Below are 25591 nucleotides of genomic sequence, written 5' to 3' on the forward strand. Positions count from 1 at the left end.
CAATGGCTGTTGATGCGCCAACGGTGTCATCACAGCCTACACGAAAGCAATTGAAGGCGACACATCAAGTGGCACCCTCGTTGTCCGGCCAACGCCTAGGAAATCGACAGGAGGACGGCCAGAACCGGCCTCCTGCCACAACAAGTGGCCCACGGTCGCCTAGATTCGAGAAGAAGAGACTCCTCCGGAAGCGGAAGAGCCTCCTTCACAGCAGTCACTCCCACCTTGGCGAGGACCAAGGGAGAACTTGAGTTGAACCGACCGCAGGTCCACTCCACCAGCGTGAGTGACCCAGTAAGGGACTCAGACACTTCTGGCCCTACCAGGCCAGGTCGGTCCATACTCAAAACCAAGAAGGCGGAACCACCGACTTTGGTACTTCGTGGTCTACCAACCGAGAGGAAGTCGCCGCCGAAGAACTTTCCTGGCAAGGGACACGTGCTCTCCCACCGGAAGCACCAAAAATTCCGTCAGGAACGACACAGCCATTGCGGGACGAGCCTCCAACGAGGCATCGTATCCGATTGACTCAAACGGAGTCATGGGATGACCCGCACAACCGGCTCGTAAGCGAGATCATAGAACTTGATCTACGCTTAAACCTTACTGAAGAGGATATGCGCCAGCGACTACGCGCCGGCGATCCTACACTAACGGACCGAGAGATTGACCGCATCAACCGCGGCTGTCAACAGATGGTCAAGGACGTACAATCCTCATCAGAAAACTGATGGCCATGCGAAGTAAAGCCAGGCCCTTCGCCAACGCAAGCTGCCTAGCGAAATCATCGAGCATGCCATCTACATCCGTGGCCCTCACATTAACCCAAGGGCATGGACAGTTGAACCCGCCCACGACCAGGCCAGCCAGTGGAAGACGAACTTCCACCGGAAGAAGCAGAAAGTGAGGACGAACGTCCTCAACTGCCAGCGGCCTTCTGGGGCGTCTCCTCCAGCGAGAGTCGGAGATCGGGAAGACTTGGACGAAAACGTCAAAGGGCGTTATGAGACCAGTCAGGTCCGGCTACCTTCAACGAAGGAATCGCCACGCCGAAGTCGATCTCCATCAAAACGGACTTCTCCTGGACGCGCCACATCAACTCCGGCGCGAATGCCCAGCATGCCGGCCATCGAACCGGCGCCTGCCAGGTTCACACCGAGCCGGCCAGGCAAGTCCCAAACCAAAGAGGATGGATACAACACCTCCTCAGAGCCAACGATGACCATTACTGTGGAACGAATCGCAGCACCTACGGTGTCTGCAGATCAACACTCGAACCAGTAACGGTCACGGTAGGACTCCTGCACCAGTGGTCGCAAAATCGGCCAGAATGACGGTGCGGATAACTCCGGTTGTCTCGGCCCAAGAAGTGGAAGCCGACGCGGCCTTGATGCCCATGAGTGCTCTCACTCTATCGAGCAGAGACACTTATTGATCCATGCTGACCATAATGAACGACGGCAATATCCGTTCCTGCTCACAAAGAGACAGGAGGCCAAGGAGCAGAATCGTATGGAAGAATACGACATGATAACCGAAATGCTCCGATCCTTGGTCCTACGGATGATAGATGATTACCGGCGCCGCCGTAACCAGAAAGCCTTTCCCCACCGGAGGAAGACTTTAGAATGGCTGAAACCCTGTCGTCAAATGCGCCACCAACCGTGGTACCGCCAAAGACGCAGGCACAACCACCAATGGCTTCAGAGCCAATGGACACTTCTCCGTCTGGACCTGTGGCCATTGCGCCACAGCCAGAACCAGTCCAACCGGAGGAGTCACCGAAGGCCATTTCGTCGGCACAAGAATCGGCAGGCCAAAGTCAGTCCGGAACAGGGCCAACGGCCGCTGCTCCGATAAACTTGACGAACATGCCCGCCAGCATCGACGATATACCTTTTGGCCGCCCAGTTACTTTCCCTGCAACAGGGGCAATGGAGAATTTTGCACTCGGCCTGGGCGTAATTCACTCAGCTAACTCCCAACGGAGTAAGCAGCCGAGAAAAGCCAAAAACCCAGAGAGGGCCAAACCGGCCTCTCGTCCAACTTCCCCACAATCGAGGGCCAAACCGGCCACTCGTCCAAACTCCCTCAACCGAGTGGGAGTCAGGCGACACATCTCGGCCAACATCAGAACCCAGAGGCCGAACGGAACCGCCAGAAGAAACAAGCGGCCAAAGACAAGAAAAGTCAAGAGGCCAAGATCGCCCAGCTCGAAAAACGGCTGTCAGGCGATGAAGACGTCCAAGTCCTATCGGACAGTATGGACAAGTCACAAGAGCCACCACAATATCGTCCATGGCAAGAAGAGGAATTCGAGCCAGTTCCCGAAGGTGAACCGCCTTCGGAGGAAACAATGCTCCCCGCGCCGGCGGACGACGAAGCTGAACTCCCGGACCCTGGACCGGAGGCCACGCACATTGAGATCCCAACGGGTCCATATGTACGCCAATGGGTGGCAGCGGCCAGGATCATGAGACGTACAACAGGAAGAGACATGTACCAATGTCTCGTCCGAGTTCTCCGAGCCAGAATGGCACATGGAGAAGAATTCAGAGGGCTACCGCCAGCGGACCGTGTACTGACGGCACCCTTCATGCGGCGTGTAGTAACTCTCATCCTGGACATGGGACTTCTGGTCCGCACGCACCGTGACTGGACCAGCATGATGGAGCTTCACGTGCCTCATCGGCCAGCAGGGCTTTCCGTAGCCGGGATTACGCCTTTCACCAGATATGCAGGACCATCGCTTACCTGCACAACCCAAGAGGCTCCAACTTGGTCGACATAGTCAGGACCATTAACGCTCTCTACTACAAAGGAGAGGCGGACCAGGAGAAATTGGAAAGATTATCCTTGACGAGTTGTTAGCGTTGGTCAAGGACGGAACTTTAGAAACGACCAACGCCTACCGGGCAGAGCCGATCCGCTTCACTATTCCCGGGTTCATCCCGCAGAAGACCAACGGTCTCTGTATGTGTCACACGACGTGGGCACAAATGGGATCCGGACAGAAAGAAAGCGGCTGGACCGCCGAAAGACAAGTTGACCGGCAGAGCCAAGGAGGCATACTTGATCTCCCAAGTGGCCAAACTGCCGGGCCAAAGAAACTGCCGGTAGAAAAGCCTCCTCGACCGTCAGTTACAAGAAGAGAACTGGCTGCACGACCAAGAAGCGGAGGATGAGATGCGCGCAGCCGGAATTCGGCCTGTGCCCAGGGACACAGTGTCACTGCCTAACGCAGCTGGCCGGTCCAGACCTCCTTCGCCAGCCTTATCGGTCACATCCACAAAGAGCCGAAAGGCCACGGCCACAAAGAAAGAGGGAAAAAAGATCCCTCACCGCAGCCAAGCGACTCGGACTCTGAGGACTCACAACCGGAGGACTCAGAGGATGATGAACAAGAAGAGCCGGACCAGGACCAAACCATGGAGTCCCAAAAGTCCGACTCTGACGACGATGATGACCAAAGCCCTGGTAAACTTACCATGGACCTCCCACCGGACCATGACATGGAAATACCACCCGGTGACGAGAATCAGCCACCTGATGGTGACCAGGACATGGAGGACCAGGGTGGCGCAGAAGGCGCTAATCAGGACCAAGGCAGCGCAGAAAGTGCTAGCCAAGAAAGTCCGGCCAGCGTGGACAACGCTGAGCCAAGTGGAAGCGCAGCATCGCCCGAACGGGAAAGGTTGCGCGACTCGACCTCACCAGAATCAGATGATGGCGAGATTCCATGGACTTTACCTGACCCATGCCCGGCCATCCCACGAATTGACTATGTCTCGCCACCAACACCAAAGGTGGCCAGGAAATGGCCCGGCGGAGATCCTTCTAAAAAGCCAAGGATCTCCAATTCTGACAAGCGATGGGCATACATTGAGGCAGCCCTAAAGGCGTTGTCCCAAACGGGTACAACCCTTGCTACAGGGGGCTTGGCCTTCCAACTCATTAAGAAATGGAATGGCCCACCGCTGTCCAAGTCCAAAGTGATGAAGTACATACAGATGGCCTACAATGAAGGAGCTATTCTACGGACGCATCTGCCTAACACGCAGATCTTCTACACTTTCCCACCGGAAAAAGTGGATAAGGCTCCTCAAGGCTACTGGGAATGGCGTAACGCCGTCCTCACAGTGCTGACCACCACTCAGCACCCATTAGGCCTCACACGAGGCGAAATAGCCAACCAGCTCCTGGGCCGATACGATCTGAACGTCATCTCGCACCATCCACAACTTATTGATGGGATAGCATACATGCCGAACCAGGGCCGCCCTAGCGGGTTGTACCCTATTTGCGAGGACGTCAGATACGTCGTAAGGAAGATGTTAAACGAAGGATGGCTCGAGCAAACTGTTGACGAGCCCGAGGCCCAGCAGCGGTACAGACAACATAACGTCCCACCGGATCGTTACGGCCCTCGTCCCACCGAATCCGACTCCTTGGCCTCAACCAAGTCCAAGAAGAAGCGGCGTACTCACCATCAGTGACCTAGGCGTAGAATTCGCATAGGGTCTAGGGGGTGATCCCGAAATAATTCACCGGGCAAGAAAAGCCTAGTTAACAAATCACATGTAAAATCATAGGGACGTAAAACATAGGGCGTAATTATCATAGGGACCCGTCATAGAAAGCGGACTTAACCTCATTCTGCAAGTTTCATTTCTGTTACCACAGAGAATGGGACTTACACCGCAGCAGAAATACGAACCGCGATGCTCGGACTGCAGACGCAACAGCGGCGATAGCATGACACATCCTCACCGCCGGGACAATTCCTCACGGGAGTTGTTCCCCTGCGCATACCACCTGCGGCCGGGCTTCCGCGATGCGAGCGAACGAGCCTACTGCTTCTACCTGGAAGTGGTGAGAGGCAATTTCGATGCTTATATTCACATGACCAGCCGCGACGGAAGCCACCTGATCCCCCTACTAAGGGACCATGAGCAGATAGAGATCTACGATCTCTACATGCAACGTAGTGGCGCCCGACAACCTGGCTGGTGCAGCACCGGAACTCCGATTCCTCCACTCAGCCAATCGGCTCGAGAACGGAAGGACGAGCGGGACCGGGAACGTCGATCCCGCAACTCTGGATCTGACCAGTCCTCAGGGCGTGGCCCAACGGCCGCCCCGAGAAATTACGACCATCAGCGGCCATCATCAGGCTCTCGATCCTACGGACACGAGTTGCCCATACCATGGAATACAACCAGGGGTTCGAAAAAACGATCCTGGAAAACATCAACAAAGCTATGGTTGACCAGGTGGCCCGACAGCTGATGGAAGGTGGATTGCTGGACGCCTTGAAAGGCCAATACCAGCCAGCGCACTGAACAGCGCACACCATTGGTACCGCTACCGCGGAACCCAGATGACTTACGTCATCAGATCCAGAGCCGCAACCAGGACCAAAGTGGACGCCAAAGCCGTAGCCAGCCCGAGCGCCAACCGCGCATCACCCGGGAAGCGAAACGAGACGGAGTCCAGCCTGGTTGTCGCGCAGTCCACCAAGCGACCAGAACGAAGTGTCAGCTCGGTGGCCCACAATATAAGCATCCAGATACCGATGGAAACGGAGCCTGCACCGCCGTCGTCGGACCCACCGGCCCGACAAGACGTGAGCATCAGTGCCACGGGCTTCGATTCATATAAGCATGCCGAGGACCAGGGCATTAACATCCGGCCACTTCCCCACCGGGTTGTGACGGATTATATCATGGGCGCCATCCCATACCCCAGGGACAAATGGGCCCAAGTTGATGCCATGGTCCAAAATCTGCAAACCTTTGTCACCCGGTCCGGCCTCGAAATGGAAATGCAGAGGAAAGTGGCCCTGACTTTAACATGAAGGACCACATTGAGAACCGCGGGGCTACCCAATGGTCCGTGACAATGCTCTATCGAGCATCACGGACGTGAACTTACTTGACAGCCCATCACCAGACCGGACTGGAATGACTTGTGCCAACTGCACATTAAGGACGACCAACTTGACGTCGTCAAATACCTGGCTCAGTTTGTCCTACCGGACGCGAACGCCAGTTTCATCATTGCAGCTTGCAGAGCGGCCATAGAAATCCCATGCAAGCCAGCCGATCACAAGGACGACCCAGCGACAAAACCTATTCCTATAATGGCACTGATACGCATCTTTGCCGCCAGACTTGGCCACTACACTGCCATTAGAATTGAAGTTGCCTACCGGCAAGGGAAAATCGTCCTCGGCTATTGACCCAAGTGGCCTCTGGAAACCAGATCCACGAGATCGAAGCGGGAGTCAAGATCCAGCGCCCTGAACATTTACAGGAGCAAGATTACCGCCAGCCAACTTCGATATGCAAGGTTCGTTCAAACGGTTCCAGAACAAATCAACAATCGTTCAAACCTGCCAATCAGCCTCCAGCACCTCCAGCCAAAATCAACAAAGACAGAGGAATTGGCGGCCATGGAAAGCGTCATCGACCCACTCAATCCTGGGTTGGGCGATGGCGACCAAGCCGGACAAGGAGGGCAGGGATAGGCCAATGGCCATTCCTGCATGTTGGCCCTAAACAGGGACCAACATCAGCTGGACCGGACTTGAACACCATGATGGGTGCAATCTAACGGTTGTTACCTCGCCCAACAAACGTGGCTTACGGCCATGTACCGTCTACCTCACCGGACCTAAATCCTGGATCTTAACCGGATTCCCGGATAGGCTCTGGCTTAGCGGCTGGGACCATGAATTTGGCTCGGCCATCCCAGACCATCCGACGGAGTCCACCGGACCGAACTTGGCACAACGCCTAAGTTCACCGGCATGGAAAGGATCCAGCGCCCAGAATGTGGCGACGGCCCGCATAGAAGTTGCGACAAGCCGTGGATCAGCCTTGCCCGCATACAAGTTGCGACAAGCCAAGGCCAAGTCCTGGCCCATAGAAGTTGGACCAGGCCCACTATGCGTCTAACCGACCATAGATGGCTCACGAGTCTAGTTGTCATACCAGGCAACTGGGACAAGTGAGTTCGGGAGCCACATAGAAGTTGTGGTATACCCATTTTGCATGCCATGTCCATCATCCTCACCATGGACCGCCCAGAGGCCCATCTAAAAGATGCACCGCCCCGAGGCCAAACGAGGATGCTTCTAGTCAGCAGACCGACTCCTTTGTGGAAAACGCCTACCGGCGCCCACAACTTAATTTTTTGGAGTTTGGCCCGGCCAACCTGATGTTTTCGTCAGACGCCACTTAATTTTGTTATGGCCACGGTCTCAGGAAACCTACCTGACTCATCGGACATGGTAGCCAACTCATGGCCCACGGCCAGTGAGACGGACCAATTTTGGCCCGCCATCAACTTTGGACCGTCGAAAAAACGACTAAGTCCTTTTGGCCCGCCATACACCTTGGACCGTCGAAAAAACGACTAAGTCTTTTTGGCCCGCCATACACCTTGGACCGTCGAAAAATCGACTAAGTCTTTTGGCCCGTCCAATGACGTGGCCCACCAAAAATTTTCTAAGTCTTTTGGCCCGTCCAACGACGTGGCCGACCGAAAATTTTCTAAGTCTTTTGGCCCGTCCAACGACGCGGCCACTGGAAAATCGACTATGTTTTTTGGCCCGTCCAATGACGTGGCGCATCAAAAAAACGACTAAGTCCACATCGGAGAGCCAAACCTGGTTATACAGGACCCACACCACAGCAAAGGCCTGAGGCAAGGCCATACTATTCCGGAACCCTGTATCCCGGTCCAGAGCATGTCAGAGACCAAGTTTGGACCGCCCCAACGGGTTTGGTCCATTACACCACTTGGTCCTCGGACTTAGAAATTTTTCCATTATGGCCCTCCTGGACTTAGAAGATTTTGGACCTAGGTGCATGACCAAACCGGCATGCAAGGCCAAAACCGGTCCAAGTTAGAGACCCATATGGGCCATCCAAACGGAATTGGTCCAAGCATACCATTTTGGATAGCAGGAGCACCCCTCCCGCTCAGAGGCATCATTTAAAAGCCTTTATGACCACCCTAACGGGTTTGGTCCATTTCACTACAGGAGCACCTCTCCTGTCCAGAGACATCACTCTGGCCCACCATGGACCGCCCAACCGGGCTTGGTCCACCACAATCAGGAAGGGGACAACTTGTCCTTGCGCATGCAACTGTGCCTTCCTCATATAACTCCGCTGGAATTACTTCACTGGACCCTTGTGGACATCTCTGGGAACCGTCGCCCCGGATTCACAGGACCAGACATATCCTACCGGATAAAGCGGACCGTTAACTAGGACCCTGTGGACAAATGCGGCCCTGTGGTACACCTAGTCGGAATAAGCCTTTTGTTTCGTCTAGTTTTTTAACCAAACCTGGTTTTTCTAGACTTTATTAACCAAAGATGATGTTTTTATTTAGCCATTTAACCAAAGGAATTGGCTTTGGGATCTCTAACTATGATCTTACTTTCTTTAATTCTCACCGGAATTGTGATCTTTTTTATTTCGATGCTTAACATATGAGCCTTATAAACTTTACTTTTTTACTTGTTCGACCAACCAAGCCTTCAAACCCCACTGGAACCCCCAGCAACCAGAGTGCACTCCAGATTTCGGCCGTTCGGTGCACTGCACCGCGGGTCTGGAGGAAGCGACCCTACCGGGTTTAGAGACAAAGTGGCATCCGGCCCTACCGGGTATCGGATCCTGGCACCCTACCGGGTCGGCCAGGGGCAGAGTCGGAAGGTGCTCGCAGGAGCTCCCACTCCCGCCCAGAGGCATGTCAGAGACCGCTCACTCGAGGCGGTAGACACCTCTTGTGGCTTTGCTCTGTCGCCCGCCCGCACATGGCTACTCCATTCGTGCCGCGCTATTACGCTGCTTACTCAGCGTATACTTTGTCTACGCTGACCAATCAGCGCATTTCTCTGCACTCTTGGGGTGGAGCCCTGCGCCTACGGGCGATTCCATGCTTTGCAGCATCAGCTGTTGCACACCCGCAGCACGCGGAATCATTAATCACGATTCCTAGCTAGCGCACTGCAGGCACTTTTTCCAGCTTTCCCCGCATTGGGTTTTCTGTTGGTTTTTGTGTTGTTGTTGCTTTATTGTTATCACAATAAAGGCTATTTGCCCCATTTTCCATCTGCTTCTGTGTCTGATCTGACAATCTGGTGACTGCAAGCCGGTTTCGAGCAGGATCTGAAGAAAATTGAACAAGGTTAGCATTAGCTCACGAGACAAGTTTCCGGTTATTGTTTCCAGCAAAAATAAGCGCTAGTATGCTGTAACGCGGATACTGATAATATTCATATTTTCAGATTTTTCTCACTTCAGCCAAAAATTACCTCGAGCAACTAACAGCTACTCAACATCGTGTTTAGCCACTGTGTCTGTAGCATTATAAAAGCGCTCAAGTGCCGGTTATATCACAGCATGTTGGAATATCGCTTCCGTACCATCTATGTATGCCACGACGCAGTATTTAATGGCGCTGAAAATTATATACGCGATCTAATCGAAATCTCCTGAAGCCGCTATGATGGATATTTGCTGGTTACTGCTTGCCACGCTGTTTTTCCATGGAATTCTGGCAGCAGACGGTACGTTTTCCGCATAGAGAAACAGCGCAACTTTGTTGTCGTTTAGTAGGCCATTACTCGATGATCCTGATTTCTGTATTCTTTTCGATATTTAGATGATTTTATTTGGAAGGCGGTCCCTCCTCCGGTTCCATTTCCGGTATTCTCCGCTGAGCCAATGGCACACGAGCAGTGCCGTCTGCAGTACACCACCAACTGTTATTCGCGGGAGTATCCGCTGAGCTGGTGCATCCAAAGCCCGGTACTGAACATCAACTGCAACAGCAACGCCACCTCACAAGAGATTCAGCAAATGGCAGTGACGTTCGCCCAGCCGCCCCTGCGACCGGTTCTGGTGGACCTTGATGATGGCGAGCTAGTAACTAGTGAGAACGTGGCTGCTGTTCGAAACCAAGTCATCCTCTTAAGCTTGTCCAACTGTGTATCCCCTCGCACTACCGGCAAATTGTCGTCGTTGCGTTTCCCCAATCTTCTAGATTTGTCGTTAAATAGCTGTTACAACTTAAAAATTCGGAGATCAGATTTTTGGCAGTCGATGAAATTACGTGTTATAGAATTTTTCAACGGAACAATTCAGTCATTGGAGAAAGATACATTCGCTGACCTTCCCGCCCTTCGAGTCCTATCACTGGAAGCAGGAATGGCTTCTATTCCGACATTCAGTCCCGAGATTCGATCGTACTTAAAGGAGCTACATTGTGGCATGGCGTTTGAATGGTTCCGCCGATGGTGGGACAACAAACACCTGTTGAAAAAAGCTAATTACAGTGAAGTGTACCAAATGTATCCGTCTGCTTGGGGAAACCATGCAATTAATGAAAGCGAAATGTACCTGCCTATTGACTGTGCAGCTAAACCATTTCCAACTGGAGCGCCTTCTATCGATTTCAACCAAGAGCGCTTCTCTGTTAACGATGACCTTTGTAAGTTTGACACTGATTGAAGCACTGAAAGGCACTTTGTTTGATTTAGAAGTATTATGACGTTTCAGATGGGGAGAAATGGTTACCCGGTGACGTTGAAGACGCCGAAGACCGGTATCCGGAATTTTCCATACAACCGTTTACCGCCGAAGAATGTGCCGTTCAGCAACTAAGCTACTGCCACCCATTGACATGTGGAGAAACTTTTATTCAGGGATACCTCACATATAGACTTTCGTTTACTACGGACACCGGCTGCTATGCCAACGTCTCCGGTTCAGAGCGCATCCAGCGCGCGGTGAACTCTATTATGCGCTTGCCGATTCGGCCTGTCATCCTCGAAGTACACCACAGGGCTCCTCTACTATTCGCAGATGTGGCTCCAGTACGCAAACGTATTATTCAGTTCCATCTGTACGATGACTCGAAACGAGCTACCGCACAGATACTTGATTTATACTTGACGAACATCGTAGAATTTATGGCCTTCCACTGTTCCGATCTGGGTATCAAGAAAACTGATTTTGAAAGGTCAAGAAAGCTCCGACAGGTTCTGTTCTATAATACGACAATTCAAACGTTGGAAGCAGGGACTTTCACCGATTTACCGTCGCTAAATTTTCTCTCACTGGAATTCAATCTGAGAAGAATGCACACGTTCGAGGAAATTCGAGCTTATGATGAATGGTGGCTGCGGCCGGTAATGTTCTCACAACGAACGCGCGATTATCTGTTTCACCTGCACTGCAGTTGTGAGTTTGCTTGGTTTCGGCGATGGTGGAATAGCAATAATACTGTGAGATTATCCCCGGCCGTTGAAAACGACGAAATCGTGTCTGTAATGCGTGTTCCCTACTCCGAATACTTATTTTACCAGGCTGAACAAGTCCCCATCGACTGTGCACACCCAATTCCACTGGGATCGGAATACGTAAATGTTAATCAAACAGAATTTTCTGTTAACGAGCCAGTTTGTCTTTAGCTTCTTTTTGGGTAGTAGCTATCAGCTTGCTTTCTTAACGCTCTTTAGTCCGTCGATCTTATCATATTCTGGAATCGGCGCCCTATCATTTTGAATCTGGGTAACGCTTAGTTTGCATTAATTCGGACCACATTATTACGTTGCCATGACGATACGAGAAAATTAATATAGCCTTTTTACTTCTTATCGCTTGCAGCCTTGCACGACACACTATACTGTGAGCTGTTTGCACGGTGATCAAGAAATGACCCTAAATAGACTGTGAAAGCTGGGAGCCCGGTGCGAAATACAGTTGGATGTTGTTGAAAGCGGATCGATATGATCACCGGTGTTTTTTGAGGTCCGTATTATAGTTTTTCGTCTTAGTTACGTAGAACTTTCGTGCCAAATCTAGCGCCCATATTACAGTAATCATAACAGCTATGTACGTCGAAAGTTGTAACAAGCGTTATACAGCATCTGGATGTGAGCTATGGTGCTGCAGTTGGTAATATCGATTCAGTTTATCAAACTTGATAATATTTCCGCTCTGGATGGCTGATTCAGCTGTAATAGTAAGTTCTGGAGTTAGGTACGAAATGACTAATTCAGTTATTCGATAGAACTGCCTGATTTACCTGCTTATTTTGTTCTCTGCTTTCTCTGGCTTTTTTCACATTTTCGTTATTTCTGAATAGGACGATACATAGTGCAGCTGCATAATTTTTACTATTGCATTGCACCCAAATGTCATCAGCGCTCGTGTACAGGTTGAGGGTACTAGAGTAGAGGTTTTAATTATATCAAATGTTTTCACTCTCGTTCGATCTCTGCTTAACGAAATCACGTTCGGCTGTGACATTAAAGGAGAAAATGACAAATCAAAAACGTTAATTTTACGATAGTGAAATGACAGCTCCAAGTTTAATTAGTGCGAACTTTAGCTCTTCCGCTTCGTACTCGTTGGCATCGCTGGCCAGCCTGATTCGGGCAGTTCTTGCGCCGTCGTAAAGAATTAGTATGACCTGAGTTCCTTCCATTTCGATCTCCTGATTTGGAAAATTCCAAGATTACCGTACGTGTTCGACAGGTCAGTTGTACATTTTTCACTGTGATATTGCATTATTTTACTTTAGACTTACAAGCAAGTCCCCAATACCCGGTATTGGGGACTTACTTGTACTTACACAGTACAACTTTTAAGTTTTGATAAATTCGGTACACTGACATTGCCGAATAATCCAAAATTGTAAAATGTTTAATTGGTTTCCTTCGTGTTCAACAACAACGATTACATACTACGGTTACAAATTCCAAAATTCATAATTCATGGTGAAAATAATAATAATTCAAAATTCAAAATTACATAGTGAGATGATTATCGCGATAATGATCAGGGCAGGTGCAAAATACGGCCGTGATTGTGTACAACGCTTGCTATAGCGCACTAGAAAAAGTTTTGTCCCAACTCGGGTAATCTATGCTACTGCAAAAGCTTCTTTGTTGAGGTAAAAAATAAAGAATTCGTCCCTTATGAATACATCGGTTTTGGAAAGATGAAAAGTAGATGCTTTCGTAGTAGGATGAAAAGTAGGTAATTTCGTAGATGCAAAAGTAATATTGAATTCTGGATTCAAGTAAGCCAAACTCGTTTGCATCTTCTCTCACTGGTATCCCAAACAAACTGTGGGCAGTTTTCCAGCGTCGAACATGCGAACGACACGTCTTCGGTTGGTCTACGGCAAACATAGTTTCCATTGGGCGGATCACGTTGGTCAAGCCAATATCCGCGATTTGCAGTAGGTTTCGACTTGGTAGTAACAAATGCTTTAAAATATTCGAGGTATGTATAGTTACAGAATTCTCGCGACAGCGGCCGACCGAAATACCGTTCCAGCGCTGATAGAGTATTTCAAGCAGCATCTTCGTTTCCGCGCTGGTACACGATGTACTTTTTCCGTGGTAAATGAACTGGGTATGATGTTACAGAAGGGATCCATGTAGTCAGCGGTTATTCAAAAAATCGGTGAATAGCTTCTGTGGCACAAAGATAACCCGCTTTAATCAGTTTAATGTACTGGTCTATCTCGTCCAGCTGAAAGGTTCCCTTGGTGTAATCCGGTCCTTTATAAAAATATTTGTATAGGTACGGCACAATCCGTATCGAAGTTAAAATTTCAATGTTAAGATGGCAGTCAAATAAAAGGAGCACATCAGGATTGTATGGGGCAATGTAAACGTCTTGCTCGCCGCACGGGAACATAACCGCAGTGATTTCTGTAGGTAAATGGCGCAATTGGTTTTGAATAGCCGTGGTGGCGGCTGAAAATGCTGATATGAGTATGGCTGTAAAGTTTAAATAATTATTACGTAATTAATCGTATGGACAGTATAAAATAGTGCTATCTGTATACTTGTGCGCTCATGCATGAAGCATTATTACTGTAGTAATTGCAATACTAACATTTTATGCGTTTTTTGATATTCCGTTTTGTAGCACTGCGGTTTGTGATGTTGAATCATGTGAGTGTTGACGGCTTCGTAAAGTTCCTTGTTTGATGGATGAGGCATTTCTGCACAAATAAGTTTGTCGATATCGTCCGCGGTAGTAGGTTCGTTTCTCGACTTTGAGTGCGATGTGCACGTGTGGTAGTCCTCTTTTCTGGAATTCCGTCACTTCGATGCAGTGCACTTTCTTCTTGCCGTTTAAACTTAAATGCGCGCACCGAATTAAATGTTGCCGTTTTGCGTGAAACACTTGTGCGACTACTTCCGGTCGGTCTGATGCATTTTGGTCTTTGTGCAGTTTAGCTGTAATCTCTGGCCATCTTGGGTTAGGTGTCATTGTAACGAAATATGTTGGATTACCATGCTGAGGGACAATAGCTAGAGTAGCGCTTCTGCTGTGCGTTTTCGCTGACATCGTTTTGGATCAAGAAAACTTTCTGGTAAATACGTTCGACTAGAGTCTACTGGGCCATCAGCGCCTATCGTTTCGTCAAAAAGTAAATCCTGTTCATTAAATGCACCTTAGCTGGTCTCTTGGTCTCGTCACGGGCACTATAGGAACACAGTTGTTGGCCAGTGTGGGTCCATTGTATTTGTCGAACTCGACGAGAACGATGTACGGTACGCCGTACGGGTAAGTTATCGGTCGGTGACGTTCCCGGGGCGGAAATTATATCTCTCCCATATCTCAGCACCACGTTTACCAGGCCTTTGTTTGTCCAAAGATTTCGTTTTTAGGATTACCCTGCTTCTACGAGACTGGTATAAAACCGATTCCAGACCCACAGTTCGTAAAAGTGCGTTCATGAGCTAGCATCTGTAAAGCATATGCCACAGTCACAAGAAGACCTTCGATAAGCCGCATACTCGTAGATACGGATGATCCCAACCACGTTTTGGATAGGGATTGATGGATCATCTCATAGGCTTGTTCGTCCTGGGCAACCATGCTCTGCCGCTTTTCCGTATCGCGCAGTCTGAAGCTTTGTTTGTTGGAAGAAATCAGTATACCGGGATCATCGACGGTTTTGGCTTTGTGAGTCTCTCGCTGCGTAATTTGGAATGTGCGGCTGAACTGATATTGAAAGAATTCCGGTTCTTCGTAAATATCGCGATGCCTCATCTGGATGGCTTGTGTCGGGACAGTCCGAAAAAACATACAGCCATAAAAAGTGTACAGATTGTGTACTTGGTCAGAACCATTACTGATTACATGGCTGTTCGAAATGCATAAGTACAGATAAGATCTTCTTGATCGTCTTTAACCAAGTTTTAAATACTCTCATTTAGTTTTCCTTTGGCCGAGCCTTTGCAGATGGAAATACCTATACATTTATTTAAAAATATAGTGGTGGTACCTTTCTACAAAAAGTCGAATTTTTCTTTTCTGCAGTTGGAGACGGAATTAGCGCCTTGGCAAGTATTTCTCGATCTAGATCATCTCTCGATCCCGAGCCCTTTTCTAGAAATTATAAGGTATCTATACTGTACATGACAAAAAAGCACGCTACTTTAAACAGTTTCCGTTTCGAGCGGCAATTTAGAAATTATATTTCTGTTCTTTTTGCGCGCTTGTGATGGAAATTGTTTTATCTTAACAGAAGGTGGTGGTTGAAGCATACCCTACGGATCAACAAATTAAATGAAACGATAAATTTAAACGATTTAACCTCAGAATTAATGAATACCGTGCAATTCATTGTGTTAATAGACAAGTGGAAAGGTTACAATATTTTGTGGTGTGTTTAACTTAGTACGAGTACCTCGGATACCGGCATTGGCAAACTGCATTTGATTGGTAGGTAGAAGAATGATTCAGACAATTTTAGACAAGCATCACCAAAACCGTTTTGGCGAAATTGAATAATCTTTTTGCGCCTTAGAGGTGCTGTACGCAAAATGCCATTTGGTATATAATCTATATTTATTTGTAGCAGACATAATACATCTCTATCTACATAATTAGTGCATAGTCATACTTCTATACGTACAACACGCGTTTGGGTGAAAGCAGCAAAGCAACAGCGACCTGCGTTGCATCTTCATCAAGCAGAATCACAAGCTTTAGCATGGTTATCACACAACGCGAACAGGCTTCAAGTTACAACTATAGGCTGTCAACACACTATAAAGCTTTGCGGCTTGCCTGAGAATATAACTTAAAGTTAAACCAGCGGATGGCTCTTGGCGATTACTGAAGGTCTTGCTACATGTAATTCATGGGCAACATAAAGCCAGTGTCATTTTAAGCTTTTTGTAACGTCGACAAGTTCATACTTAGACATAGACAAAAGTGGATACTACAAATTACAATACAAGATATGAGTCGTATGACTCCCCTTTGACCCTGAAATGAACGAGTAGGGATTATGGAAACGAGTTCATGATTTTCTGGAGTTCTTGTGTATTTTTTTGAAACATGTAGAAGTATGGAAACAACGGTGGGAATAGGCAGCTAGAATGATTTGCCAGAATGGGTAATAAACTTTGTAATATAAGCCTGCAGCGATCCAGTAAGTGCCAGTTTGTTGCGGCGCCGGTGTCTGTTAAATAAATGCTTAACAAGAACTGAACAGCCAGTAATGCGACGAACGATATCTTTTAATCTCCTCAGAAATAGCGAAAATGTGCAGCAACAGGCGCTGAATCATCTGCAAGCCGGTTTTGAGAAGGATCCAAAGAAAAGTGATTTAGGTCTGACAAAGCGTAAGCTCACGAGATACATATCCAGTTATTGTTTCCGGCAAGACAGCCGCCGCTATGCTGTTAATGCGGATACTGGTAATATTGATACATGTATAAAGCGATTTTTGTCAGTCCAGGCAACAATTACATCGAAGGATTAAGACCTGCTGAACAGTTTTAACTTTTAAGCCGCTGTGTCTATAACATGATGATACAATTGTAGCACTCAAATGCCTCTTATAGCACATCAAATCAGAATGCCGCTTCCGTTCCATCTGTGTCACTAAATAGCATTTACTGAGATCACTTGGCATATTGAAAATTACGAACTTGATCTAATAACACTACTGAAGTTTTAATCATGGATATTCACTGGCTAATGCTTGCCACACTGATTTTCCGCGAAATTTGTGCAGCGGAAGGTAAGGTAGTGCAAATGTTGCAGCAGTGTTACTTCGATACCGCTTTGGTACGCCGTCCTCCTCCCCGGTTGTATAATTTCTGTATGCATTTCGATTTCTTGTAGATGATTTCAACTGGGATGCGGTTCCTCCACCGGTACCGTTTCCGGTATTCTCCGCCGAACCAATGGCACACGAACAGTGCCGTCTGCAGTATACGACCAACTGTTATTCGCGGGAGTTTCCGCTGAGCTGGTGCATCCAAAGTCCGGTACTGAACATCAACTGTAACAGCAGCGCCACCTCACACGAAATCCAGCAAATGGCAGCGGCCTTCGAACAGCCGCCACTGCGACCGGTATTGGTCGACCTAGATGATGGCGAACAAGTAACTAGTGATAACATGGCTGCCGTTCGAAACCAAGTCATCCTCTTAAGCTTGTCCTACTGCGTGTCTCCTCGCACTACCGGCAAGCTGTCGTCGTTGCGTTTCCCTAATCTTTTAGATTTATCGTTAAACAGCTGTTATAGCCTAAAAATCAAGCGATCGGATTTTTGGCAGTCGATGAAAATACGTATCATTGAAATTTTTAATGGAACCATTCAGTCTCTGGAGAAAAACACTTTTGCGGATCTTCCCGCTCTTCGAGTACTGTCACTCGAAGCTGGACTGGATTCGATGCTAACATTTAGTCCTGAGGTGCGAGCCTATTTGAAAGAACTACACTGCGGCGTTGCGTTCGAATGGTTTCGCCGATGGTGGGACAACAAACACCTATTGAAAAAGGCTGCTTACAACGAAGTGTACCAAATTTATCCGTCTGCTTGGGGGAACCACGCTGTTAATAAAAGGGAAGTGTATTTGCCTATTGACTGCGTAGCCAAACCCTTCCCGATTGGAGCCGCTTCCATAAATTTCAACCAGGAGCGCTTCTCAGTGAGCGATGACCTCTGTAAGTTATACTAGGACACTTTTTAACAGCCGTTGTATGCCACTCTTCTTTTAAATCAAGACGGCGTCGCAACTTTTTAGATAAAGAAAATTGGCGGCCCGGCGACCCCGTCGATGCGGATGACCGATACCCGGAATTTTCTATTGGCGGCCCGGCGACCCCGTCGATGCGGATGACCGATACCCGGAATTTTCTATTCAACCGTTTTCCGCAACAGAATGTGCCGTACAGCAGATAAGCTACTGCTATCCAGTGGAATGTGGAGATCGAGCATACATGGGATATCTCGCCTACCGACTTTCTTATACTACGGATGTCGACTGTTATGGCAACCTATCAAGTCCAGATCGCATTCCGCGCGCGGTGACCGCCATTATGCGGTTACCGATTCGGCCTGTTATCCTGGAAGCACACCACCAGGTTCCAGTACTCCACGCAGATGTGGCTCCATTACGCAAACGTATCATCCTGTTCTGGTTGGACGACGATTCGAAACGAGCCACCGCAAAGCTGCGCGAACTTTATTTGACGAATGTCATCGAGTTTCTGGTGACCGGCTGTTCCGACCTGGATATCAGGAAAACGGATTTCGAAAGATCGACGAAGCTAAGGCAGATTCTGTTTCGGAATACTACGATTCAGACGTTGGAAGAAGGCACATTTACGGATCTGCCGTCGCTTTCTTTCCTCTCGTTAGAATTTGCTCTGGCCACCAACAGACCGCTCGTAGAACATCAGATGCCGTCCATAATGTTTACGCAACAAATGCGCGATTATCTCTTTCGCTTGCACTGCAGTTGCGAGTTTGCATGGTTTCGGCGATGGTGGAGTTATAACAGTACCGTGAGATTTGGGCCAGCATTGGCGGACGACGGAACGGTGTCGGTAACGATGGTTCCTTACTCCGAATATGCAGCTTATTCGGCTGGTCAGACCCCTATCGACTGTGCGCAGCCAGTTCCACTGGGATCGGAATACGTTAATGTTAACCAAACAGAATTTTCTGTTAATGAGCCAGTGTGTTATTAGCATCGCTTGGCCAGTACATAATCAGCTTGCTCATGCAACACTCTTTAGTAACTGTAATGTTCTTTGAGGTTATCATAATTATTGTGAAGTCTGGGTAACACTTTGTATGCTCATAAAGCAAGAGAACCAACTGCTGTCGGATTAGCCTTTGTCTTACTTTTTTCATTACGCGTTGGACTTTCTTGCCCGAGGTACATTTTTTCAGCTGCGAGAGCTCGCCGTATTTGTCACTGAAAACGTTTCCTCTTGCTGATCACAAGCAAAGTTTTCGCGGGATTCGCCACTATGATACGACTAGCGGCAGGGTTCTGTTATCGGTGCGGCTATTATAAAGTCGCTAGTCGCGACTGGAAGGCTGTAGGCTCTTTTTGCCAACTGCAGTTGGTGGACAGGTTGTATCAGAAATATTTGCTTATGGCAATACTAACAATAAGTAAAATGTTTCCCAGTCTCAGAATTAATGGGTGGCGTGCATTTAAATTTTGTTTCCAGTAAGTTCACACTTTTTTGTACTGGGCAACAAAAAAATCGTATACCGGCATTGCCCAGCATTTTGGCGAAAGGTAATAACAATGATCTAGATGATACTGGATGGACATTACAGAAAGCGCGCGTCAAAGTTGATGCTTAATTACATAACCTGTATAGGCTTCACACTGCAACTGCAGGCTGTTAAGAGTCAAAACGTTATTGGAGGTTGGTGAGAGAGTATGCGTAAATAAGCGATGGCTTTTGGTGAAAACTAAGGGCATGCTAATTTAACGGCAACCACAATGCCAATGACATGTAATTCTTTACTTAAGATTTTATTTTTCAATATGTACAGCAACGAGCACCACTCAGTCTAATACAATCAAATGAAGAATTTGTCCCAGTTAACACGAGAAGGGACTGTGCATAATATGCTCATAGCATTACCCCGCATAATCTCCAAACTTAAACGTTGAAACAAAAAACAAGTGGAACGACTCTCGCCTGTTCGCATAAACAGTTTCTTAAATTCTTTTGTACTGTCAGTTAGTTCATACACTAGCTCATACCAAAAAAGGTAATATTATTATATCGTATCGAAGTTCAGAAAGCGCATGCTTCTGCTTCCTCTGTGGTTTTATAACCTGTCAGATGTCGAACTTCGCCAATGCAAAAGCTAACCGCTCCATTTCGGTATATTCACCGTGGTTCGGATTAGGGGTTGTGGGAAGAAAAACCCTAGATCGACGGTTTGTTTGACCAATATCTGCTGTGGTCATAGCGGGGATTTTAGACCGATGGTCCAGTGTGCGATTTGCGGTTGGTGCAGTTATTAATTGGTGATGCCCGCGATGGGTCCGTTTTTCGGTTGTACTATGCCGGTCCGGTGGAATTTGTCTGGTTCCTGCCCAGTTTTGCCATCTGTCTGCACGGCCGGCACCTTGGAATGAGCGGGTTATAATAATGGAAATAGTTCATGTTCACTGATTTCATAATTTTTTTCGCAAACTTCTGTAGGTTTAACGCTGAACTGAATGGGTCACATGTTTTTGACCCACTAATACTGTTTAGAAAGTTCAGAGTTTAATAGGAAAAAGATAGGTAATACATTATTTCCACGACGATGCCGACGACGGGACACTATTCTGATAATACACATACTGGGCTGCCCAGATTAGCATCCAGAAAGATTTGCGCCCTCGTCGATCCGCTGGATACCCGAATCCCCACGTTTTTACCGCCCCGGGTGAGCAGCGGCTGACCCATTGATAACGAAAGCTGTCCGGGCTCGGTCACCGTCTGCTTCGGCTTCTGTCCAGCAGCATGTGTTTCTCGAACGGCGGTCGCCGTAACCGCGGTTGTTCGGGAAATGTAACCGTTATTCCTCGCAGAGAAGGTATTTTCGATCATGCAACTGACACGAGACGATATAACTTCAGCGTCGAGTAACTTTCTCAGTTTCTGATAGAAGACCTCCAAATTCTTCTATAACGGGTAAATAAAAATCTCCAAAACGCATGGGTATTCGGAAACAACACAGCGAACACACCTGTTCCTTAATGTAAGGACCGCATGTCTGCAATATTATGCACACGCACTCTACTCTCCTCTCGTTAACATCCTCCAAATTTTCATTCGTGTGGCTTAACTTTTGTAGTAACGGAATAATAACACGATGCGTCAATAAGCCGTAGACATGCAACTGTGACAGAAACCTGCGGAAAGAAAATGGAAAGAAGCAGAAAAATTAGAGAAGTAATTCATATTACCGAACACTGGCAAGATGGCGCTTTTGAGCTGTTTCCAAACGCCTTCGCAGCGTGCCATTCTCCCTGTCAAGTTTCACCTGAGCTTCCGAATTACAACAATTTTCATCGGCTTTTTCGGAATATGTTCGCGTCATATGCAGCAAAACGCTACGGAATCGCAATAACTCATCGGATTCGTCGGAAATCGGCGTTTGCCAATCAGCCAATCGAAGACAGATTTCTGCACACGGTTTGGCAAGATGCGGGTCCTCTATAGCCTACGGAAAAAATGTCGTAGACGAACTTACAGCGGTATGCTTAAGCTGGTTAACCTTGTCCACAAGCATTGCCACAGTGGCAGTCAACCGTTCCGCATCGTCAAAACACTGCAAAAGGGTCATGGCCGTGGCTATAGAGGAAGAATTATCGGCACTGAGCGTATGCAGATGTGTCCGAAAATTCAAGAGTAATTCCTGAAAACAACCAATGCTGAAAAGTTAACGGGAACGGAAATTAAGGTTGAGACGACAGAAATAAACGGTTACTGTTTCATACCACTTCTCTTGGTGTGGGATATGGGTCTACCATAGCTTTTGTGATCCCAACAACATTGTCCATTTCAGCATCGGATAACGAATGAGGAAGTCTAATCACGTAAGGGCTTTGCTTAACGCATTGTTTCGTTAAACGTCGTTCTCAGCTCAGAGAAGAGCTCCTCTCATCGCTCGAGACTTACCATTAGATTGTTTGTGCAGGTTCAGTGAGGAACAATCGATAATTCCTGCCGTGAGATGGCTGTGCGCTGACTACGACATTTACGGTGTGCCGTTGGGACCAGAAATTACAAGATGGAATCGATCAGGCTGGGCTTTTTTCGGAGAGTCCTGTGTCAAATCGATACAGTTTGCAATTTAATGCTCGTAGAGATTACAATTTCGCTGGTGCAGTTGAAGTGCAGCCGGTTTGTCGGTTTGGCGAAAACGCCGGAGTCTATCGCAATTAGTCTCGCCTTATAGGAAGTAGTTTTTCCAGCTAAGATCGGATATCTGCGTCTATTAATGATTTCCATGCAGATAATATGATCGTTCTTAATTCTTATAGTGTTACGAGTTTTCATACCAACATGTCCCTGGTTAATTTTTCCAGCTGAGATCGCTTATGAATTCATCTGCGTCTGTTAATGATTTCCATGCAAATATAATCGTTCTTTCAGTAATATGGAGACTCAGACCAACATTCCCGGGTTAAACCCCACAGACATATTGCAATACAGCTGTCTTCCGCAAATGATGTGATTATATTGTAGAAACCCACTGCAGTCACTGCCGAGTTGCTTGAAGAATTGCGATTTAAGCATAGCTTCTCAACTTTTATGCATCACGTTAACGGTAATATCCGGAACCGGAAGTCGCAGCTGGGTAGTGTCCTGTTTCGTTTAATTATTTCACGGCACTCGCTCTGTCGCAGATTATGCTCGTATTATTTCGAAGAATTAGCAGAGCAAATTATCACAATAATCACCTAAAAACTGGAAATTAACGGCTCGCGGTAGGGAAAAACAAAAAGCAGCCGAAGGGAAAATCTTCATACAAAGCAACAGGAGGACGTGAAATCGCTCCTTATACAGTAATATACAACACGCGCATCGTACAAGAGTAGAGCCAGTGATACGAAGCTCGTAATTTCTCTTGAGAATCCAGTTCACTATGGCTTTCGCCGTTGCAGCTTCTAGTAACGCTACATCGCGATTCGAGGCACCGCTTACGTCAAAAAACAACACATACGATATTCAGTGGTGGACTGCGCACAGTAACGACCTGCTTATCTGGGCCGCAGTTTCTTTTGTGATATATTTTACCTGCGCTATAATATTTCCATTTTTAGCAGTCGTATTGATTCGCCTGAAAGTATACACCCGAGCGTCCGGGATACTCATTCTCCATCTGGTCTTTCTCGAAGCGCTCTTGGCGCTAATATTGATGCCGTTACAAATGGTCGGCAACTATGCAAACCGGTACCATCTTATCCAATCCACGGATTGCGTATACGTAAAGTTCGTTTTTCAAGTGGTCATGCAGACCAACAACTGGTCGCAGCTGTTCTTGGGTATCAACCGGTTGATCGCTGCTACATCACGCGAGCTCTACACTCGCTGCACCACCAGAACGGCACTCAGCCTGACCATCGGAATCAGTTGGTTAATCGGCATCGCCAACACTGTGCCCACGGTCATTAATATCGAAGGCAGTTATGTCCTCGTTCCACCGTGGAACAGCTGTAATTTCCAGCCCAAACCGGGAACACTGTGGATGCATTATTTGATCGTTGGCATATACATTCCGCTGCCTCTTACAATGCTGACATACATTGGTCTGCTGTGGCGATTCCGTAAAACTCGGGTGTCAGGAACAGTGGATGCGCTGGCCGTTAACACCAATGTGAATCCGGCTTTGATACTCAGCAGGAAGCGGCGGATTGGTACTGCGCGGATGTTGTTCGGCGCGGCCGTTTGGAACTGTGGATGTTATTGCACGCCGACGCTCATGACGGCCCTGATGGCACCCTCTTACCAAAAGGAGTACGCTCGATTGTGGGGGCAGAATGTGTATCTTGCGACATACTCGATGACACCAGTAAACGGCTACTTTTATGCATAAAGGGCATTTAATGTACTGTAAACTGAGTAAAAATTAGGCTGTTATTTTCCAGGTGATATTTTTCACCCTCAACCGGGATTATAGAGCTAAAGTGGCGGAGATCATGAGGTGTACTAATAGAAGTACCCGTATCAGGAATCCCATCACAGGCTGAATCAGCGACCAGTGGTCGACCAGTCAAGTACGGCAAATCTCTACGACGAGCTTGATATCTACATACAGTACGCATGTTTATTGCATAATAACAAAATCACAGTGGAGCTGCTAAGAAATACAACATCGGGCTCCAGTTATTCCCGATTAGCCAATCTAAAAGCTAAAAAAACGTCTTCGTTGTCTCGCATCTCATTAAATGTTCCGAGGACAGACACAGCACTTTCGCGTTGTATTTCAATGCTGATTCTCTGACGCAAAAACGCTCCCGACCGAGGGTTACCACTACATTCGCAAATCTTTCTTGACAGATCTTTGAAAAATTTCTTTGTTAGTGGTCCAAATGTCCCCGTAGTTTCAAAAGCCAGAGGTGGTACTACGTATCGATCCGCGAGTCCATCGTACTTCCGTAACTTCTGATTCTCTCTCACTTCCGCTGCGCTTCCTGGGACACGCGATGTATGGCCTATGTAGGTCTGGGCGAAGGTATCGGCAACAGTGACATCCCATACCAACGGCTTCCCATTGCGCCAAGGAAAGGCAGTAACTCCGTCCGGCCGCTTCCCAACTCCTCTATCCAGTCCCGGTGGCTCAAGCGTCGACGGCACTCTGGCTGAATTCAAGGCTCTTTTTGTTGCAGCGTTCAACACGGCATGAGTGCCATGTTTTCCTTTTGCCAGCTTACACACCAGGCCGTGGTGGCCGAGACTATCCAATGTGGATCCGCAGCGACATACGTGCGGTTGGCATACCGGTGCTCCCAATCGTCGAGCCACAGCTATGCGTAAATGGGCGTCCTCCAACATGTTACCAAAAATCGAGACAGGTAATGCAGCTAACCATGCACGGGATTCCGATGAGGATGCAGCCAACAGACGAGCGCGGGTGATTACGTCGGCGTTCTCCACCATGCGAGTCGCAGTTCTTGTGTGCTGTACTGCTGTCCAAGCTGACTGAAAGCGGCGGTTTTCGGTTCTGGGGGCTTCGGTCGTGTAGCGACTCGTCCATACTTCTGTAAGGCGCGTACATTTTTCTTGGATAGAGTCACTGCGGACAATACTGTACACCACGTCGGCAACTCCATGCAACGATGAGGCATAAGCAGCGAGCGCCACATCTGGTGCTTTCACCAATCCCAGCCCGCCGAACTTCGTAGGTAGCGCAGCTTGCTCCCATACCGTATCGGTCATTGCGACATTTGCCAGCTCTTCCGCCTTGGTCCGTATCGTTTCATCAAACTTCTGTAGCGCTTCCGGGTATTGCCAACATTCTGCAGTCCTAAGAAGGTATAACAACTTGGGCAGCGACAAGCAGTTTTTTAACAAAAATAAGGCTTGATGTGTAGGCAATGTACCGAGCTGGTCGGCCAGCACTTGTGCTGACCGACCTTCTTCCTCAACGCGCCCACAACCGCTTCCGGTAATAGAGGAGATCCCAGCAGCTCTAGCTTGTCCGGCGTGACGACGCGTATATCCGGTGCCACGTCCATAAACATCCGGACCACTTCCGCGCG

At 48.0% G+C, this 25591-nt stretch overlaps 3 protein-coding genes across 4 annotated transcripts; 2 read left to right on the forward strand and 1 right to left on the reverse strand.

Moving 5' to 3' along the window:
• The first annotated feature begins 9019 nt into the window (after nucleotides 1-9019).
• Nucleotides 9020-12084, forward strand: LOC129602176 (uncharacterized). The gene is made up of 4 exons (XM_055501143.1): nucleotides 9020-9207; nucleotides 9308-9589; nucleotides 9685-10512; nucleotides 10581-12084. The coding sequence occupies exons 2-4, from the start codon at nucleotides 9526-9528 to the stop codon at nucleotides 11492-11494; spliced, it is 1806 nt and encodes a 601-aa protein (XP_055357118.1). The 5' UTR covers nucleotides 9020-9207; nucleotides 9308-9525; the 3' UTR covers nucleotides 11495-12084.
• A 4681-nt stretch (nucleotides 12085-16765) lies between these two features.
• Nucleotides 16766-18258, forward strand: LOC129602178 (uncharacterized). 2 transcript variants are annotated; one of them, XM_055501145.1, is made up of 3 exons: nucleotides 16766-17088; nucleotides 17193-18020; nucleotides 18101-18258. In XM_055501145.1, the coding sequence occupies exons 1-3, from the start codon at nucleotides 17028-17030 to the stop codon at nucleotides 18256-18258; spliced, it is 1047 nt and encodes a 348-aa protein (XP_055357120.1). In that variant the 5' UTR covers nucleotides 16766-17027. The 2 variants fall into 2 exon arrangements, with proteins under 2 accessions (XP_055357120.1, XP_055357122.1); XM_055501147.1 differs by having other exon boundaries at nucleotides 18107-18181.
• Nucleotides 18259-19858: 1600 nt separating this feature from the next.
• Nucleotides 19859-21980, reverse strand: LOC129602177 (eukaryotic translation initiation factor 4 gamma 2-like). The gene is made up of 6 exons (XM_055501144.1): nucleotides 21824-21980; nucleotides 21601-21741; nucleotides 21290-21546; nucleotides 21070-21235; nucleotides 20682-21005; nucleotides 19859-20460 (listed from the first exon to the last, which is right to left on the reverse strand). Exons 1-6 carry the CDS (start codon nucleotides 21884-21886, stop codon nucleotides 20353-20355), a joined length of 1059 nt encoding a protein of 352 aa, XP_055357119.1. The 5' UTR covers nucleotides 21887-21980; the 3' UTR covers nucleotides 19859-20352.
• Nucleotides 21981-25591: the final 3611 nt, after the last annotated feature.

The sequence above is a fragment of the Paramacrobiotus metropolitanus genome, unplaced genomic scaffold, assembly GCF_019649055.1.
Source record: "Paramacrobiotus metropolitanus isolate TYO unplaced genomic scaffold, Prichtersi_v1.0 Parri_scaffold0000353, whole genome shotgun sequence".
NCBI lineage: Eukaryota > Metazoa > Tardigrada > Eutardigrada > Parachela > Macrobiotidae > Paramacrobiotus > Paramacrobiotus metropolitanus.